The sequence below is a fragment of the Pseudorasbora parva genome, chromosome 6, assembly GCF_024679245.1.
Source record: "Pseudorasbora parva isolate DD20220531a chromosome 6, ASM2467924v1, whole genome shotgun sequence".
NCBI lineage: Eukaryota > Metazoa > Chordata > Actinopteri > Cypriniformes > Gobionidae > Pseudorasbora > Pseudorasbora parva.
Window position 1 is genome coordinate 34,044,748 of NC_090177.1, and position 21,858 is coordinate 34,066,605.

General features: G+C 38.5%; 1 protein-coding gene across 2 annotated transcripts in view; it reads left to right on the top strand.

Moving 5' to 3' along the window:
- The window catches only part of adcy6a (adenylate cyclase 6a), a 103,384-nt gene that overhangs the window by 61,855 nt on the left and 19,671 nt on the right, over positions 1-21,858 (top strand). For both annotated transcript variants that reach the window (XM_067446750.1, XM_067446748.1), the window contains 10 exons: positions 5,294-5,443; positions 6,756-6,877; positions 9,093-9,204; positions 12,506-12,633; positions 15,071-15,229; positions 15,335-15,476; positions 17,364-17,492; positions 17,659-17,687; positions 17,765-17,912; positions 21,029-21,126. In XM_067446750.1, coding sequence (XP_067302851.1) covers positions 5,294-5,443; positions 6,756-6,877; positions 9,093-9,204; positions 12,506-12,633; positions 15,071-15,229; positions 15,335-15,476; positions 17,364-17,492; positions 17,659-17,687; positions 17,765-17,912; positions 21,029-21,126 — 1,217 coding nt within the window. The remainder of the gene's footprint in view (positions 1-5,293; positions 5,444-6,755; positions 6,878-9,092; positions 9,205-12,505; positions 12,634-15,070; positions 15,230-15,334; positions 15,477-17,363; positions 17,493-17,658; positions 17,688-17,764; positions 17,913-21,028; positions 21,127-21,858) is intronic.

Genomic DNA, 21,858 nt, shown 5'->3' on the forward strand with positions numbered 1-21,858 from the left:
TTTTAAAATGTAATCAAATTAATTAAGATCTGCTGATTATAAAGAGAAATTATTACATCATACATTATACAATATACATATACATTATTATTTATAATTATGTTATATTGTTTATAATTTATTATTATTTAGATAATAATTTTGGTGACATAAGTAAAGAGAAATTATAAGAAATCAGTATAGAGGTGCACTAATATTGAAATTCTTCAATAATATTAATAATATTATTTAAAAAAAATAATTAAAGCAACTATTTTCATGTTAAAACATAAAAATAATGTAATAATCATTATTTTATGGTCTAACTGATAAAAGATAAAGTGCCTACAATGGGAAGAAGGTTGCCTGGTCCAATGCGTCCTGTTTTCTTTGGTGTGCGCCATTTACCTGGGGAAGTGATACACTAGGATGTACTGTAGGACGATGACAAGCCAGTGGAAGGAGTGTGATGCGCTGGGAAACAATGGGTCCAGCCAATCATGTGGATGTGAATTTGACATGTGCCACCAACCTAAACATTGTTGCAGACCAGGTAAAACCATTCATGACACTGGTGTTCCCTGGGGGAAGGGCCCTCTTTCAGCAGGATAATACACCATGTCACTCGGCGCAAATTGCTCAGGAATGGTTTGAGGAACATTATGAACAGTACAAGGCGAATATGTCATGTCTTTCTGTTCTTGGCAAATTGCACCTATTTTAAGATCCTTTGTCAAATTAAATACTTAAATACTTAAATCCAAATTAAGGTCCTATAATGCCCCTTTTTACAAGATATACATCTCTTATGTCCTCAGACTGAGTATGTGAAGTTTCAACTCAAAATATCCCACAGGTAATTTTTTATAGCATGTTAAAATTGTCACTTTGAGGGTGAGCAAAGTTTTTGCTTTTTTTCACCTTTAAATGCAAATTAAAGGGGGGTTGAAACACTCAGTTTCAGTCAATCTCAAGTCAATCTTGAGTACCTATCGAGTAGTAATGCATCCTTCATATCTCCAAAAAGTCTTTCGTTTTATTATATTTATAAAAGAAATATAGGCTGTACCGAGTCTTTCCGTAAAAAACCGAGCGCCTGGAGGCGTATCGTGTGGGCGGAGCTAAAGAATGACGAGTGCGCGCAAAGCGGTGACGTCCTCAAGCGTTGAGAAACCCATCGCTATCTCAGCTAATACAGATAATGATCCAGAATCATTCGGAGGCTGAAATAAATTGAACAGGAGAAACAGCAACAGCAGGACGTCCGTCTCTGTGATATGTACTGTATTTAGTGGCCTGTCAACATTTGTGTGTCTTTACTCGCAGTTTATGAGGACATGATTCGGTTTATGGACTACTGTATGCGACTAAACCTTAGCAGTAGCAAGCAAAACGGTTTTGCACGTCACTAGTGTAACGTTATACACAGAACAACAATGGAGTCCGTTAGCGCATTTGAATGACGAAGCACGCGATCGTGTCGTTTACTGATGTTTACTCACGCGACGGTAGCCGACAGCAGAGACATTTGAAGCAGTTTTACTCACCGGCTGCTTCCAAAGCAGGACCGAACCTTTATCGCTGGGACCGCTCCGTCAAAAACACACTTCTTTGGTATGATTTGTTGAAGTCCTGTGACAGCAGTGACCGTGGAAATCCACTTTGCGATGCGACTGAAGCGATGTTGTGAAGCTTCCCGTCATTACTGCGTTCAAATCGGTTCAAATGCAGCGCTGCCTTCCCGGAATGCTGTGCTGAAGCGTTGAAGTCGTTTGATGTCCCCCATAGGAATAAAGTGGAGCGCGGCGTGACAGAAGTGTTCACGGACGACTGGATCTGCACCTGAGCGAGTGTTTATGGGGCGTGCATTTGCTCTCTCGCTCTAGTCACACGCGCGCGCACCCTACCGGGAGAAGAGCCCGTACGGCCCATACAAGGACCTTCCGTTCTTATTAACGTCAAACCGACCCATACTCGAAAAAAACTCTCCGAAACTTGTGAGAAACCGGAAGGAGTATTTTTGATACAGAAATACTCCATCAAACGTCCAACATTAGTGTTTGAATCTTTGTCTATGTTTAGGATGGGAATCCAAGTCTTTAACAGTGTAAAAAGCTAGTATGCATGAAACAGCATTTCACCCCCCCTTTAAGCTCCAAGAGCTCGTGTTAGCAGCTCCAATTACCTCATGCAGACATTCATTGAAAATGTAGGAAACTGTTCAGCCTTTTATGTTCAAAATGAAGTTGTGGACAATGATGGAGAGACTCAAGAAGAATTGACAACATGTAGAATGAGACAGGATGTTTCTGAATGCCTAGTTGATTCATTTATGTAGCAGATGAGGAGTTACTGTCTTTAAGTCATTGATTAGCATATTCTGTCATGATAATCTATAAATCGCTCATGTGAGAACTGATGTAAGATGCTCAGAGCCAGATAAGATAGAAGGTGTAGTTTAGTTTAATTACGGTTATAACTCATGTTGTCATCGTGCTCTTATGACATGCTATTGGATTTGTGTTACGTACTATATTGCAATAAATGTGAAAAACGGATGCGACAGCTTGAGCAGTCTCCCAAATGTGCTTTACCACAACAACTCTTCCTCTTCTCAACATGGCCTTGTTGCGTGTTCCCATGGGCAGGGCTTAGGGTTTAAATGTAAGGGTTAGGGATGTCACTAACACATGAAGAAGCTTGTTGTAGTCCCTACCAGCTGTTTGTTGTAGTCGTAAAAAAGTGATTTCTTTAAAAATAAATATTTCCTTTTGCTTTGAACTTTGAGCGTTGTAACTTTGCAGATATTGTGTATGCTCAAACAGCAACATTACATGCTAAATAAAGTTTAAAAAAAAACTGAAATCATAATAAACCCTAATCACCACTTTAAAAGTAGTTAAAATTATTTCAAAATGTATCCCAACCCTTTAGTCTTAATGTCTCAATATATTTGAGCACAAGAACACATTTTATGTGGACGGCAAAACGTTCTTAACATTTCGATGTTATTTCAAGGCTAAATTGGTATGTACAAGTCAGAGGGCATGATTAAAAGCATACATTTGTTAAAATACATTTTTCATGATTAAAAGTGTTCAGTTTTTAACTAATATTCTGTAATAAATTCTATTAAATTAACATGTTAGACTGACAGCTTGGATATAGCGCAATTGTTGATGTCTATTGTTGATGCACTAAAAGTGTCCATTTGTGTGTCCACACACACACACACACACACACGCACACACACACACACACACACACACACACACACACACACACACACACACACACACACACACACACACACACACACACACACACACACACACACACACACACACACACACACACACACAACCAGGCCTGGTTTTGCTTGAACAGAAACTCTAATGTAAACAGAGCTCACAGCCATCTGCCTAATGTCAGTGTGGCCAGCAGGCTCTGTCTCTCTCTCACACACACACACACACGTTGTGTTTTACAGGGACTCTCCATAGCCGTAATGGTTTTTATACGGTACAAACCGTATTTTCTATCCCCCTACACTGCCACTGCCCCTAAACCTACCCATCACAGGAAACATTCTGCATTTTTACTTTCTCAAAAAACATCACTTAGTATGATTTATAAGATGTTTTCCTCATGGGGACCAAAAATGTCCCCACAAGGACAAGTATTTTGGATATTGCAATCATTGTGGGGACATTTTGTCCCCGTAACGTAGTTTACCAGGCCACACACACACACACACACACACACACACACACACACACACACAACGCTCTACAGCTTCACCTCTTGCCTGTCCCTTTGGTTTCTCATTTCGTATACTGTGTGCTGGAGCAAACCATTGTTTGTAAAATCCATTGTTTTATCTTTTGTATAGCAGCATATAGTACAACATTGTCTCTGCTATCATTTCAGATAAATCCTCTGTAGTTTTCTAAACCGCACAGACATAAACTATCCAGTTAGTTATAAGAGGCTATTAGAATGATATGGCTACTATAAACCTGCCTGTTTGACACAGTAAAGTGGCACTGAGAAATTATTTAAGTTTATTGCTTACTCTTAATATCAAATGGTCATGCTTGGTCTGCGCATTGCTTAGTGGATGACAGTGGAAGAAGGGTATAATATCGGCTGATTGCTTTTCCACCATTAACAGCTCTTAATTTAGTGTCGATTGACCGCTGACTGTGTCCATGCTGCAAAAAACAGAGCTACGGCTCATCCAAGAACAATAACTATAAAGAAAATGATAACTGGGCAGAATCCACACCAATGCACAATATCGTTCGGTTTATTATAAGCATGCTGCAGTTTTGTTGTCTGCCGCTTTGAATGCTTGAGCTCTTTAAAGCAGGAGGGATTCTGATTGGTTGTCAGTGTGTTTTCATTCATCAGCTGGAAAAAATGGTTCGGAAAGCGATCCCAATGACATCATTTCTCTGTGCCGATAGCGTTATAGTTGTGTACTCTGCTATTCATTAATATTCAGAACAACTTTACATCTTTATCGTTATCAACATACCATTATTATCATGACAGATATCTTTTTTAATTATTATTATTTGTATTTATTTTTTTAGGTTTCTGGTATCACAGCATAGATATTTTAATATATTTTATTTAAACCATATAATGCTGGCCACTATATATATATATATATATATATATATATATATATATATATATATATATATATATATATATATATATATATATATATATATATATATGTTTTTTTTTTTTTTTTTTTTTTTATAAATGGCTCAAATATATTTTGGCCAGTATCCCCTACAATACAAAATCTGAACTGGATGGAATCTGCAGTGGCAATATCAATTTGACTTTTTAAAGACTTACGCTTACCCACAGCCACGTGTGTCCTCTGGTGTGACACGGAAGTAATTATTTAGCATATATTGATAGGCCAACAAGTGGTTAATAATGATCCTGCAATGCTTTTAGCAGAGTGTAATGGTGTGAACCATGTGACCTGGAGTAACCCATCACTCTCCCATTACCCCCTCTCTTCGTTTACCCAAAGGAAGTAACAGTGTTGGCTCTGCTTCAGGCTCCATTTTTAGCTCCGTTCTGGCTCCCCTAGTGTAAACTTCTCTACAGGAAGTAGCCTCTCTGGGTCAGAGGTTGGCTTTTTTCCCATACTACAGTAGAGTAAAGCCCCAGAGAACGATAGATGTCCCAGGGCTACAGAGTGCTGATCTAAAGCTGGTTTTGTTGAAACTAAAGTTTAACTGATCACTAGAGAGACATTGAATGAGTCTTTTTTTCCTCTCCTCAGTTGAGTGCAAACGTGCTGATCTTCCTGTGCACCAACATCATTGGGATCTGCACCCACTACCCAGCTGAGGTCTCTCAGAGACAAGCCTTTCAGGAGACGCGAGGCTACATCCAGGCCCGACTGCACCTGCAAAGAGAGAATCAGCAGCAGGTCTGTTATCACATGGCTCTTAAAGGGATAGTTCACCCAAAAATGAAAAGTATCCCATAATTCACACTCAAGCCATCCTAGGTGTATATAACATTCTTCTTTCAGATGAATACAATCAGAGATACATTAAAACATTTTCTGGTTAATCCACGCATTATAATGGCACTGAATGGGAGCCCAAAACTTTATGCCCATAAAAGTGCATTCATCCATTATAAAAGTGCTCCACATGGCTCCAGAGGTTAATAAAGTTCTGAAGTGAATCGGTGGGTTTGTGTAACAAAAATATCCATATTTACAACTTTATAAAGTAAAATATCTAGCTTCCACCAGACCGCATATTCAACTTACGTCATTGTCGTGCCAGTTACAAAAACGCTATTTTCGTAAGTTTCATATTTTTGTAAGTTTCGTAGATATAAATAGAATAATAAAAGGCAGTGGACCAGCCACCAGTATATATACAGGTGCTGGTCATATAATAATCATCAAAAAGTTGAAAAAGTGAAACTTGTATATTGTATTCATTCATTACACACAGACTGATATATTTTAATTTTGATGATTGTAACTGACCACTAAAGAAAATCCCAAATTCAGTATCTCAGAAAATAAGAATATTACTTAAAACCAATACAAGGAATGCGACAGCTGAAACCCATGTACACTTGTACACTTTTTTCTAACACTTCTTTTCCTTCTCTTCGCCTCTCTATTAATGTGCTTGGACACCGAGCTCTGTGAACATTGATCTTTTGCAATGACATTTTGTGTCTTGCCCTCCTTGTGCAAGGTGTCAATGGTCGTATTTTGGACAACTGTCAAGTCAGCAGTTTCCCCATGATAGTGTAGGCTACAGAACTAGACTGAGAGATCATTTAAAGGCCTTTGCAGGTGTTTTGAGTTAACTGGCTGATTAGAGTGTGGCACCAGGTGTCTTCAATATTGAAATATTTCATAATATTCAAATTTTCTGTGATACTGAATGTGGGATTTTCCTTAGTTGTCAGTTATAATCATCAACATTTAAATAAATAAACATTTGAAATATATCAGTATGTGTATAATGAATGAATATAATATACAAGTTTGACTTTTGGAATGGAATTAGTGAAGTAAATAAATATTTTGTTGATATTCTAATTATATAACCTGCACCTGTATAGACTGGGTTGCAGAGGTTTTACATGCAATGAGCAACTACATAAAGAAAGGATGGTTGATCTTCAGTGAGAAGAACTGCACAGTAATCTTTCTTTCTCTCTCTCACACACACAAATTCCCCCTCTTCTCTCCTCCCTACAATTTACAGGAACGCCTGTTGTTGTCTGTTTTGCCAAGGCATGTTGCCATGGAAATGAAGGCTGACATAAATGCAAAAAAAGAAGACATGATGTTTCACAAGATCTACATTCAGAAACACGACAATGTCAGGTGAGCATTGCTGTGTCAAACTGTGCCACATTAACTGTGAATTATTTGATCTGAATGTAAAAAGCAAAGCATGCTAGCTTATGACATTCAATATTTTTTCTACCACCCTCATGGCTTTAATTACATCAGAACAAAAGAAAAGTTAATTCAGAGTTGGAGAAACTTGTTGTTTATGAAAAGGCAAACATTTGTTCAATTCTCAAGTGAATGACCTCAAAGACAATTATTTTATTTAGAAAGAAAATGGGGTCCGTTTTTTTTAACCTGCAGAACTATTGACTGTTAGCATTAGCCTTTAGCTTGGTAGTTCATCTGCTTTTGATCATCTCCTTTGGCCATGTGTCCCTTTCTTTCTATGTTTATCGTCACTCTTCATTTACATCTACTGCTACTTTTACTCTTTTCTCTTTTCATTCAGCTCTGTGAGCTGGTAATAGGGAGCAATGGGGCTTTATTTTGAAAGGCGGTCAGCTAATTACGGCGAAAGAGGGAATAGTTAGGCCCTGTCCCAAATGGCACACTTCATGTGCACTTTCGGTCTTGTGGACTTACAATGGCCGCTGCGTGTGCGTGCCCGTTAAGTCCATGAGACTGCAGGGTGTCCCATTTGTCATTTTAGGTCTCAGAAGGGTGCTCGCGAGCGCCCCCCTTAGCGGCCGTTATGCGCCCTCGATGCGCACTTCTGCCGAGCCCACACTGGTGCGAGCTACGCAGACGACTTCTACCCGGCAGTCAAAGCGGCATTACGTCGTGAAAGTGCGGACTCAGAGGAAGAACGTGAGGGTTTAGGGTGTCATTTGGGACAGGGCCTTAATTATCAGTCACTAGGCTAGCGCTAACCCCAGAAGATACTGAAATGAAGCCGCGATTCAATTAAAGTGCTCCACAGCGTCTGCCACTACACAGCCACAGAGTGACTTTCCCCTCAGCTCAAGGGATTCAAACACAAATATTTTTCACCTAGTTGTTTAAAAAAGGTGATGTTATTGACCTATGTACATTCATGTACATTAATTCACCATGTACTTAAAGGTAGGGTAGGTAAGAATTGTTTAAACTTTATTTATAAATCAATACATAATTAAAATGTAAGTACTCTGAAAAAGAAAGCATAAAAATTGAGTCTCTGTAGACCTCTCAGGACTGTTTTAAAGACAGCTCATTATTTCCATTCACTCCACCTTCTCCCTTCAGGGCTCTTTCCAAAGCCACGCCCCCAAAACACACAGACACGCCTCACCGGCCACTCAGCTGGAAGACGCATTATTTACCTGAGACAAGCAGAGAAGAAGGAGCAGAGTGCGTAGTGACATCATCATTCAAATGTCACATTGCACGCATAAACAGTCCTTTGACAGTCCATTCTGTCACATTTGCCGGTGTTCTCCTCCGAGATGTGCTTTGATTCATGACGGGCAGCATATATCTGCTGCAAATGCCCCATTCCCAAACACACATGGATATAATGTGCTGTATACGTTGTTCACTTGATAAATGTAACATTAAAGTTAAGATAAGCTTAGTTTAATCATTTAAACAGGCCTTCGAAGCTTTGGGCAAAATCTTGGGAAAAAAATCTTCTGGCAGTGATGTGTTTTCGCGTATTTTATTATTTATTTCACAGCACTGGTTGTTATGTGGTGATTGTGAAAATCACAGAACACTGCACTTTAAATACTCTTACATTTAGTTTAATTTAAACACTTTCAAAGGGTCAATGTTTTTTTTCACCTACATTTTCCATCTACGTATACATATCTAAGCTTGAACTCCTCAAATCAAGTGGGTGCGCACATGTCGGAAGATCTGGTTGTAAAAGTGGTGCAAAAGAGAGAGTGACATTCGCCCAAGCCAATCACTTGTTTCGTCCCGGACAAAAATAATGAGCGGTGTTTATTGCAGATTAAAAAGTCTAGAGTCAATCGATTTTTATACTCTCTTTTATAGAGTACTTACATTTGAATTATGTATTGACATATTAAGAAAGTTTAAAAAAATGTGGACAAAAGTGTTTTAGATAATTCTTACCTACCCTACTTTTAATTCATCGTTTTATTGGTATGACTTTTTGCCATTCAATATTACCAAAGCGTTTAATCAATACAGGAACATTGTTATGAATGTTATGGTATGTTATGTTATGAAAAAAGCAACAGTGCATAGTTTAAATGTCTCTCTCTGTCTCTCTCTGGCTCTCTGTTTCTGTGTCTGTCAGTATTCTGTTTGCAGACATTGAGGGTTTCACTAGTCTGGCGTCGCAGTGCACTGCTCAGGAGCTGGTCATGACTTTAAACGAGCTGTTTGCCCGCTTCGACAAGCTGGCCTCGGTGAGCACGACTACTAACACTACTCTAAAGATGTAACTGGATCATTGTTGCAGCATTATATGTTTATTATGGTGACAAGATGAAGTGGTATATTCAGTAAAACAGATTGCAAGATATTAGTTCTATATTACACTTACCATTTACAGTTTTCATTTGAATGTTAATACATGTTTAAATTATAAAATAATACAAAATACACTACCATTCAAAAGTTTGGTTGGCTCCTTTTTAAGTGATTATATTTAGTAAAGACGTTCATCTGTTTCCACCTATATAATAATCAGCAAAACTGTTTTCAATATAGATAATAATATGAAATGTTTCTTTAGCAGCAAATCAGTGTATCTGAATGATTTCTGCAGGATCACGTGACACTGAAGACTGGAGTAATGATCACAGAAATAAATTGCATTTTAAAATATATTAAAATAGTTGTTTGAAAAGTAACATTACAGTACTGTATTACTGTATTTTTGTCTTGGCGAGTCTTGGCGAGCAAAGGAGACTTCTTACAAAAAATCTTAACCCAATATTTAAACGTTATTGTGTATTATCTAACTGTAAAATATTATTTTGATCAAAAGAAAACAGTTAAATTATTAGGGTCAGTGAGAGGATAAAAAATGTCTATGCATGAAAACCGCATTTATGTTTTTGGTGAAATTTTCCATTATATGGGTGATTTTTTTACCAATAGTATAGGGCTGGAGTTTACCAATAGGGCAAATGTGTGAGCCACCGGTAAATGAGGCACATAGGTTGTGAGTCTAAACTCCAGGCTGTGGGAATGAGGCTTCCCATTGGGCATCCTCTGCACGGGCTCCTCCACAGCGCAGAAGCGGTTTTAATGGCCCAGTGTGGTGCATAAAAACAGGCTCTGTGTCCTCCAAAAGAGCCGAGGCGTGAGCCCTTGTGGGTGCTGGACGAAATGTTGGAATGACAGCACTATTTCTAATGTAGTGCTCCTCCAAACCCCAGCCACTTGGGCAGCCTGGCCTTTCTACCTTTTCTTTATGAGGGCTTCATTGAATTGTTCACTCAAATGATTTGTTCAAAAGAGTTGCTCTGAATTGACTTCATTCATTACCTGTTACTCGCATGTCCATTGTCAAAGGTTTCTGTCTGTTCTCTTGAATTTGTTCACACATTAGCTGTGTCCCAATTCATAGGATGCATCCTTCAAAGGACACGAACTTCAAAGTCTATCCATTGCCTAAAGAGGATAGCTCGAGCGGCGAGTTTATTGAAAGTTATATTCAACTGTCTGAAAACAACACAGGGATCCCAATCTGTCTAAATATGCTCCGCTTGATCTATTCATATACATAATAAAGAGTATAAACTCTATAAAATAACATTTTACTAAGACAAATCAACATTTGAGCTGCTTTAAAGTTTTTTTTTTTTTTTATCACTAGATAATCTAGTTAGTAACCCAATACTTACAGTTACCCTTTAAATGCATGGATGTTACAACAATCATTATTACATATTTGGATCTTTGGCAACCCGGATAAATATCTAACATGGATGGATCTCTACTTGTCGTGATAATATAAAACTCTCCTTGTATTAGAGTAACAGCTACAAAAGAATACAATAAAGCATATTTTGTTAACTTTTGGATGTTGGAAGGGTTCAGTTTGAGCAGATGTTTTATACCATCATCACTGTCCTCATCAGAGCTCATTTCCCAGTACATTCAGCATCTGCCTCATATTCAACATCTCAAACATATTCTCAAAACTATCATTTTCAACATCTTCCCAGATCCACCATCAAGTTTGTCTGGCTATCACTAGACCAAGCTCAATTTAAGATTGAACACTGTTCTGGGGAGTCTGCTCTGTATTTTCTACTGAACAAGAGGCGTGATCAACGGGCATTATTCAAATGACTCTGTACGCAGTTAGATAGTCCATCAACCAATCAGAGCACAAGAGGCGTGATCAACAGGCATTATTCAAATAACTCTGTACGCAGTTAGATAGTCCATCAACCAATCAGAGCACAAGAGGCGTGATCAACAGGCATTATTCAAATAACTCTGTACGCAGTTAGATAGTCCATCAACCAATCAGAGCACAAGAGACGTGATCAACAGGCATTATTCAAATGACTCTGTACGCAGTTAGATAGTCCATCAACCAATCAGAGCACAAGAGGCGTGATCAACGGGCATTATTCAAATAACTCTGTACGCAGTTAGATAGTCCATCAACCAATCAGAGCACAAGAGGCGTGATCAACGGGCAACGACCCATCGCTTCTCTATCCGTCATTGTGTTAAACCTGCCAATAGCACACCAGGTGGATAAAACAGTCTGTAATTGGTTCCCGCAAAAGTGTAACAGAAGCAGTAGAAATGAATGTACAGGTTTCCAGACTGAGCTGCAGAGAGAAATCAAATCACCGGCAGATCAGGCTGGGTTTACCCAGTCTACCATCAAGTGGCAGTGACAGTAATATTTGACTGCGTTGTACTTGCTTTGCAGTAAATCACTGAGCCATTTCAAGGTTTGCTGATGATGCTTCATATTCTTTTGTTTTCTGCCTGCGATAACTATGAATGAAGTGTCACTTCATCATTGTGTAAGACATTGCCACCTTGTGGAATAAAGGTGAACTGCACTTATTCAGTCATCAAAGATTCAATTATTGTTGTGCAGAAAAAATATAATTACACTGTTACACACCTCGGGTCTTTAACGAACCTAACTTTTACAACAAAATTTAAACAGGCATACTTTTATCATTTTATAATTTTTTCTTGTTATATTGTTTATAATGAATTGATTTAGAAATACTAAGAAGGCTGATATCTAACTTTAAAAAATGAATGAGGTGGGGGGACATCCCGGGTCACTGAAGACCCCAGGTATGCCTTCAAGAGTTCAAAGTGTAATCTGGAAATTTCTGTCCAAAAAAGTCCAGTCCTCCCTTGTGCACAATGATTCTTGGGATAGGCTAGTCTACATAGAATCCACTCGTTCTATCATTCTTGGCCTGGAAAACAAAGGCCACATTTGTAGGCCGGATTTGAAGAAGCCTTCGAATTAGGACAAACGTTGTCGCGCCACTGTGACGCATTTGGCCTCCTAATACAGCCTTTGAAGGATGCAGTGTCTGAATTGGGACTCAGCTAGTATGTCACACGCACACACAAAAATCACACACACTCTCTCTGTATCACACACTAAGCAGAATGACTACCCTCTTTTTACACCTCAGCGTGAAGCTGCCATCTTCCCAGCTTGAAACTTTCTAATTAACTTCTGTTCCCTCTTGTGTGTGTGTGCAGGAGAACCATTGCTTACGGATCAAGATCCTGGGTGATTGTTACTACTGCGTGTCAGGCTTACCTGAGCCCAGAGCGGACCACGCTCACTGCTGTGTGGAAATGGGGGTGGACATGATCGAAGCCATTTCGTAAGTCTCACTTCGCTGTCAGACAATAACATTCATCTGACCTTTTTGAAATGTATTCCATGTGAACAGTTGTGAGGTTAAATTATATCATTTCTGATAGTGATCTGTTAGTTTTGTTGAATATTAAATGTTTTATGAGGGATTTGTGAACAAAATAACACAATTAGATTTTTATGATAACAAATATGAATTTTTTATTAAATATGTTTATTATTTAGAAACCCTTGTTCCCAGCGACACCAGTAGCCACTCATGCACACAAAATGCCCGTTATACTCACAGTGAACCGGAATCGGAACCGGAATCGTTAGGCGGAAAATTTCTCACGATTCCCAACCCTAGTCTTCTAGTAGTTGTGGAAAGTGAAATCTGAATCATGTTGTTTAAATGTTTTCTCCCGTTGCTTTTGGCTCACTATCCGCTTCTCCCCATTCTTCTCCCTTGACTTTATCAGACTTTATGTCTCCACGTCCCCCCGACTGCCTCATAGACAGTAAAAGATTGCTTTTGAGCGTCTCCTCCTGTCTATACGGTAATTTCTCAACTGTGCGACAGAGTCGCGTTGGTTATGACGCAATCGTTAGCCTATTTTTACAAAAACAGCTTCTACGGGGCGATAGTGTAAGATACAAGGTAATGGAGCCTTTTATGCATTGTCGTGTTTCTTTATAAATAAACAATGGACAAATGCCCTGCGTCCCAATTCGCATACTATCCATCCTAAATAGTATTCGAAAATAGAATTAGTATGTCCCAAATCATAGTATGTTGAAAAGAGTATTCCAAAGATTCCCGGATGGTTTACTATTTCCGGTCCGAATTCGAAGTATGAATCGATGGGCACTCTAACCTGGGCTGATATTGCCCACAACCCACTGCGAGGTGTATGGGATTCGACTAGAACTACAAACGCGGATAAAAAGCGTTAAAAACTACAAACATGACGGATGTGCGAGTTCGACGGTTAAGTAGAGAAGTTTAGATAAAGGGGATTGAGTGACCAACTATCAATATTTAACCTGACAAAAATATATTTATTCAGTGTAGTCACATTATATTTCACCTGCAGCAGCATTGTGAACTTTTGTAATGACACGTTTGGCCATTAACTTTTAAATGCATCATTATATTGCAAATACATGAGGAGAGTCTGCATTAAAGACCCACAAATGGCAGATCAACGAGCGGCTACATTTCTGTCCGATACGGTAAGAGATTAATCTGAATGTGGAGGATTTGAACTGACGAATCTGACGATGATTGACAGGGCAGATAAACTGTGACGGGATGCACGTAACTAAGCGACAGAGTCCGTTAAAGATGGCGAAGTAGTGTGTCCCGAAGCTTGCATACTTTTCTGCTACACACTCAAAAGTATATACTTTTTCTTCACAAAAAGAGTACATACTTTTAGGACGTAGTATAAGTAGGCGAATTGGGACGCAGCAATGGAGTCTTTAAACGCCTCAGATGTAAAGTTATTCACTGTCAAAGTGACTCAAAAGTGAATGGGAGTCAATGGGATGATAACAGCAGGTGAAGGCTTGGTTAGCAATGGCAGCCCCTATGGGTGGAATGCTTTCCGAGTGCTAGATTACCCCCTTGTTGAAAACATGCAGAAATGGCTCCCTCTGCTGGCTGTAGTCTTTAGCCTCTGGCCAAAAATTCCTCCGATGACACAAATTGACGATATTTGCATCATCGGAGGAATTATTCCAGAAATAAAATGCCTAAATCTCTTGTCTCAGGGGGATATTAGCGGGGAGAGCACAATCATTCGAATATACTCCAGGGTTTCTACTGATACAAAGCCATATGCTAATCGCTGAAGTAAGTCAGAGAATGTCTTGTTTTTCATTAAGCTGTTCACACATTAGCCAAAAAAAAAGTTTACATGTTGTCCCTTTAAATTTTTAATTTAAAGTTAGACCCCTGGGATAAGATGTCGGCATGATGGTTGGGCAAATGGCTAGCGTTTTATTCAATGTAATAGTTATTTATATTATTTGATAATGGTTATTTTTTAATAACTATTAATAATTATTTAAAATTATTATATGTACAATCATAGAATTATATATTGCAGCCACTGTTGTTTAACTAAAAGTATATTAATTATATAAGTAATTTTTGTTTATTTAAATAAAGCTGAAATAAATTAAAATATTACATGAAAAACTTTGCTTTAGCAACTAATTGAAATACGTTGAAGTACTACATTTACTAGAACTAAAACTGAAATCAAAATAAATTAAAGTTAAATAGATTTTTTTTAAAAATAAAACAAAGAAAAACAAAGCTTAAACTAAAATGCCAAAGCTAAAACTAAAGCTAATTCAAAATATGAATAAATACTATAATAGTATACAATTAATACTAAAAAAACACTAATTGCAGCATGTGTTTTATTGATAATATGCTTATGTTTGTGTCACAGATTGGTGCGAGAGGTCACGGGGGTCAATGTGAACATGCGGGTCGGTATCCACAGTGGTCGCGTTCACTGTGGAGTTCTTGGATTGAGAAAGTGGCAATTCGACGTGTGGTCCAACGACGTCACGCTGGCCAACCACATGGAGGCTGGAGGCAAAGCCGGGTGAGAGTCTAAGACTGTACACAGATACACGCGTCACACATGTACACACAGCTATACATAAAACTGGACAGACTGTTTAGTAACGGCAAAATAAATGTTTCTCAGGAGGATCCACATCACTAAAGCTACCCTGCAGTACCTGAATGGAGACTATGAAGTGGAACCAGGTTTTGGAGGGGAGAGAAACGCCTATTTGAAAGAGAACAGCATTGAGACCTTCCTAGTGTTGGGCTGCAGTCAGAAGCGGGTTAGACACGTCAACAACTCTTTCCCTACCAGTGGTTTTCTTTTTTAAATGTTGCCAGCTGCCAATAATTTTTGTGATCCTTTTCACAAAACTTTCATGGCCCCTAGAATATTTTGTTGTATAAATATCTTATATCTGAACATGCAATGTATCAAAAGAAAGAACAGACCCTCTGTTTAAAATATATTTTTCATGCATTCTTTTTTAAACAACACTTAAATTTGGGTAAGTTTAATAAAAAAGCAATTTTGAACAAAAAGACTACAACATGCCAACATTCAAAGACTACAACATGCATGAGCAATGCTTTTATCGCTTGTTTATGCTCCTTTTTCACCTGTGTTTTGATCTGGAGATTCAGAGGTGATGCGTAATAGCAACATATCTTATAACAGAGAAAACACGGAAAACCGAAAAATTCCATCAGTGCCGGGGAGAGAATGAAAGATATTTGAGCTATATCTTTAATCTTCAAATGCCACCATCGACCCACATTTCAGTTATGAATATATATATATATATATATATATATATATATATATATATATATATATATATATTCATAACTGAAATGTGGGTCGATGGTGGCAGTGGCATTTGAAGATTTGAAAATTATAAAAATATTAAGAAAATTAAGTTGTCCAACTGGAGTCCTTAGCAAGGCATATTACTACTAATTATTAGGGCTGTCAAAATTAACGTGTTAATCATTTTAACAGCACTAGTTTTATTAACATGCGATTAACGCAGCGTGCATTTTCTGTTTGATCCATGGCCCATAGTTGGAGAAATTGAGATCAGCCATAGACATTAATAGGGAAAGAAAAGAGTTAGCAATAACATTACTCTGAAACAAGTGCGGTTATAGCCTACATAAGCTACCATATTTTCTGCTTTACTTTTATTAGACTCCAGGTCGAAAGAAAAGTGTGTTTTTTCACTGAGCACATTCTCTGCAGTCCGAGCGTGATGCACTACAAACTCACTCTCGCTCAGGTAAATCATTAACACCATCAATTACAATACGTGTTTTATTAACTAAATACATTACAGTCGGCTAAATCAAATACACAGGTTACTTTTCTGAACAAGAGCGCTCCCGAATCCATGTTCTTCACACTGTTCACGTAAATCGCGTCACAGTTCGGCGGACACACACAAAATACCAGCAGTTCAATAGGCAGCGCGCATCTCTTAAAGTGGCCGCACTATATTCCTACTCCAGGTGTGGACCTCCTCCAGGTATGTTGTGGTACTGGTGCGCTCTCAGGTCCGCATGACAGCTTTCTAATTTTTCATGCAAACTGTGCCCTGTTCTGAATTAAACTGCAGTGTGAAAACACCCTTTATTTACATTCTTAAAATGAGAGAAATCACTGCTTATTCTGAATTTTTAAGCTTAGGCTTAAGAGACATGAACAAGTTACTCAAGTAATTAGCTCTAGTATTCATGCCAGGCCGGTAGATGGCGAAATCCCTTTGCAAAGAAATACTACGCACCAATTGACTCAACACATAATATGCATGATGTCACTCTTTCCACAAATTCACATTTTTGTAGTTTACATGGCGACGATAATGGTAGCATTTTACAAAAAGGTGCACTTTGAAACCGGTTTTCAAAAGTTAGCATTTGCAGGCCTCAAATGGCGTTGCTGTGTACACTAAATATACAGCCAAAATGCATACAACTGTTTTTAGTTGAAAACTGTCTTTTATTGTTTTAGTTTAATCTATTTAGACAAAAAAAGATCATTTTTAATATTGGTTAAGATTTATTGGTAATGTGCATGAAGATCCTTTTAATATTGCTACATCCCTAATATTCATTCATTTTATTCAAGAATCTTGAGCACAGTACTTTTCCTTTGCCCTTGACTGTTTCAGAAAGATGAGAAGGCCATGATGGCTAAGATGCAGCGCACGCGGACAAACTCTAACGAGGGTCTGGTACCGCGATGGGTGCCTGACAGATCCTTCTCCAGGACTAAAGACTCCAAAGTCTTCAGACAGATGGTGAGACCCCACATGACCTGTCGCTCAATCTGTCACCCACTCCCTATGGCACTCGCCTGATCGCTCATTCGTTTTCTACCCTAGCGTTGTTCTTTCTGTCCTCCTATATTACTCTCAGATCTTTCCGATCTACTCTGACTAACATTTGCTGCTCCTTTTCACTCAGGGCATTGATGAAACATCCAGCAAAGACAAGTGAGTGTTTTTCTGGTCTTTTTGAGAAATGCCTTGTTCCTTTTGCGTACTAACTGTTTTTCTGCTCACAAACACAGCCGTGGAGCTCAGGAGGCGCTGAACCCGGAGGACGAGGTGGATGAGTTTTTGGGCCGTGCCATTGATGCACGCAGTATTGACCAGCTCCGCAAAGACCACGTGAAGAAGTTTCTGCTCACCTTCCAAACCTCCAGCCTGGAGAAAAAGGTCAGATTCAAAGACACTGGCTGAGTTCCAGCTTCCCATCCAGATCTCCCCTCCCGTTACAGTTTAATTTAGTAGTGCCGATCGTCTAGCAGACTTACAGGATGGATGAGGTTATGTGAGATCAAATGTCCTCCAATTTCCTGTTTGGTATTTAAGATAGAGAAAACTAGGAGACTGAATTCTTTGGAGTTGTTCAGAGTGGATTTTAGCATGTCATGTGGTTAACAGGGTCTTCTAGGTGGTTAAAGCCCATTCACAACAAGGACAATAACTGTAACAATAACAATAAAGAAAGATATATTCTCAAAATCATTCTGAATATATAAAAGTTTTGCTTTATCGATCATGTTACAGAGGAACAATATTGTTGGAATTGATTTTCCAGCTAAAAAAAAAAGATTAAACATTGACAGCCAGTCAGAATCCATTCTGCTTGAGCTTGAGCATTTAAAGGGGTGATGAATTGAGAAATCAACTTTCTCTTGAGCCTCTGATACATAAAAGGTCATGGTAATATTAGGAATATCCTGTAAGTTTCAGAGCTGGAAACTTCTTTTTTTAGTAAAAGAAAAGCTATTATAGACACCAGGCCCAGAAAACGAGAGCTCTCAAATCAATGACGCAATAGAAGGGTGAAACGTCGCCTCTACAGATAATTGTGTACGCTGCTTCTGTAGCCCCGCCCACCAACTTGTGGTGTTAAACGAGCAATACACATGCCGAAAATAGCAAGATAATCGTTTGTAAACAAGATACAGGTCAACACTGGATTTGCAGACATATTGAGATTAAAACACAATGTTGTTCCTTCCATATTGGATACGGCAGGAATGGTGCAGCACACTTAAAGGTGCCCTAGAATGAAAATTTTAATAAACCTTGCCATAGTGAAATAATGAGAGTTCAGTACATGGACATCAGTGAAAAGTTACAGTGAGTCTCAAACACCATTGCCTCCTCCTTCATATGTAAATCTTGTTTGTGAAAAGCAGCAGGGAAAAACAAGCGATTCTGAACATAACACCAACTGTGATCATTAATATGTACGCCCCCAACATTTGCATATGTCAGCCCATGTTCATGACAGGCAGTCGAATCATCAGGTAAACAAGCGTAACGTGAGGATAGGGAAAACGGCAGCTCATGGACACAAATGTCATGTTCCAGGCAGGCTGTGCAGGGGATGTGAGGACTTTTCATACCCTTCCCACAGATAGAAAATGTCAACAGTCATGGTTGATGTTTATTATAATCGGTAACCGCAACAATTTAATTCAAAATCGTTCGTATGTTCAGCCCATTTCACCACAGAGAGTTTTTCTAACCTGGGAATATCAAGTAAGCTTTGCTCAGCGTCTTAAACTGAAGAAAGGGGCAACTGTATTCCTGCAAGCAGTAAGTAGCGTAATTTTATCCACTTATTCACTTATTTACTGTCTAAGAAATTTGATTAAATTGAAAGTTTCTTAGAGAGAGACAGCATTGTCTAGATAATGCAAGATGCTAGTACAGTAACAATAGGAAACTCCAAGTACCATACAAAACTAAATAGTGTGTCTAATGACAAAGGTTATATTTTGTATTACAAAATACAACCATAGATACGCTGCTTACAGATCGTTCACTCGATCCTTCTAGCAAACGTCACTTTTTCCACCATATAAGATAAAACGAAATTTGACAAGGCTTGTATTAATTTTGTAAAAAATATATATTTATATTTTTGAGAACTGAAGTATGATGTTTTCGCATATTGTATTTCAGAGTACATCACAGTCACTGTGTAGCCTACATTGTGACAAACGTTATATAAACAGGCGATATCGTAAAAAAAAAACAAAAAAAAGATTAGTCTTGCTTGCGGTTGCCAGATTTCAGTAATTAAATCCCCCAATCAGAGATTCTTTTTTTGTGTGAAAGAACACATATACAATCCAGTGTTTTACCTAAACGTGCAATCTTGCAACCATATGCACGCGAGCTCTCTCTTTCGCGCGCTCGTGCGCCCGCGGATGATCTGAAAACACCAATAAACAAGTAAGCTGCATTTTAGCTGCATTGTTACAGATCGTAATGATTATGTGTACATGTCTAACAGAACATACTGTCACAGGCGGGATAATCCCTTATTTGTTGGTTCATTGCGATTCGGGATCAGACTCCCAGGGCTCGCAAAGCCCAACATCTCTGGCTATGTGTTTTCCAGACAGGCTACCAAAACGGGCTGGTGAATCTTAAATAGTGAAATAACGTAAATTTCTTGATCTGCGTTGTGTTTGAAGAGCGCGTGTGTGTGTGTGGTTCACGCTTGTATCCACCAGTCAGGTGGGCCAAGAAATAAAAAAATAAATCAATTGGGGGTGGATGAATGATAAATCATTGTGTTTGTTTGATAAATACATTTTGAGACTGAGCCCAGACAGAGAATTTTTCCGGTTGCCGCTTTCCCAGCGTTCAAGAGATAGACTCAAAACCAGTGTAGAAAATAGCCTATTACTTATTCATTAGGATGTTTTTTAATGTGAAAACCAAGCGAATATTATAAGTTGACCTCAGACAACAGTCTAAAAATTTTACAATGCCAGTTCATGACAACTTTAAAGTGGCAGACAACTAAACTGCAGCGTACTGAAATAAACAGAACATTATCATCCGCTGGTGTGGATGCGAATATAGCTATCATTGTAATATGTGAACCTGGACAACAAAACCAGTCATAGAGCTCAATTTAAAAGCTGAATAAAGCTTTCCAATGATGGATGGATGGTTTGCTAGGATATGACAATATTTGGCTGAGATACAGCCCAAAATTCGCCCAAATAAAGTCCTTAGCAACGCATATTACTACTAATAATACATCTTTGCTATATTTATGGCAGGGAATTTACAAAATGTCTTCATGGAACATGATCCTAATGATTTTGGGCTTTTTTTTTTTTTTAACAATAGCTATTGCCACAAATATACCCGTGCGACTTATGAGTGGTTGTGGGGTCATGGTCCATGGTCAACTTATTCTATATAGTTGTAATTTGTGGTGTATGCAGAACTTCTATTTGGCACAGATTGTTAAGTCAACATGTTTTGATGATTTTATTTCCTTGTCTTGTTTCTAGTATTCTAAGAAGGTTGATGATCGTTTCGGCGGTTATGTGGCCTGTACGCTGCTGGTCTTCTGTTTCATCTCCTTTATCCAGATCGTCATATTCCCTCAGTGAGTGATCAACACACATCCACGCACACACACATCTGGTTCGCTATCTTTGTAGGGACTCTCCATAGACGTAATGGTTTTTCTACTGTACAAACTGTATATTCTTTCCCCTTACACTAACCCTATACCCCTAAACCTACCCATCACACAAAACTTTCTGCATTTTTACATTTTCAAAAAACTGTATGAATTCTGTAAATACTTAATGATTTATAAGCTTATTTCCTCATGGGGACCTCAATGAGTCAGTGTGCATTCAGGCTAATGTCGCCACCAGGATAGAAAAACATGAACAAACACACACACACACACACATTTACTTAGCTATCTTAATGGGGACATTCTCATTTGTTGTTTTTATGTACAGCTAGTTACAAATACTATAACCTAAAATGCTGGCAAGGCGTTTAGAAGTCCGTGCAATTGGAAGTTTCGCACCAGGGTAAAATATTTCCCAATACAGATTTCGTTCATCTTCATGTTGGTCGCGCTATTTTGTCATATTTCCCAACGGCTGCTTGGTTTGACATTGACTGTGTGAGCAGTGCTTCATGCGTTGATTTCCTACGCTCTTGATAATCTGCCGCTTAAGTCTGACATCACACGTCACTGTTTTTCGGTCCAAGTGGGCTCAAATCACATACCAAAAGCAAAAAACTAATGGTGCTAATAGACACTCACATTGTGCTTTAAAACTTGCGAAAAATCATAATAATCGTGAATCTAACCTTT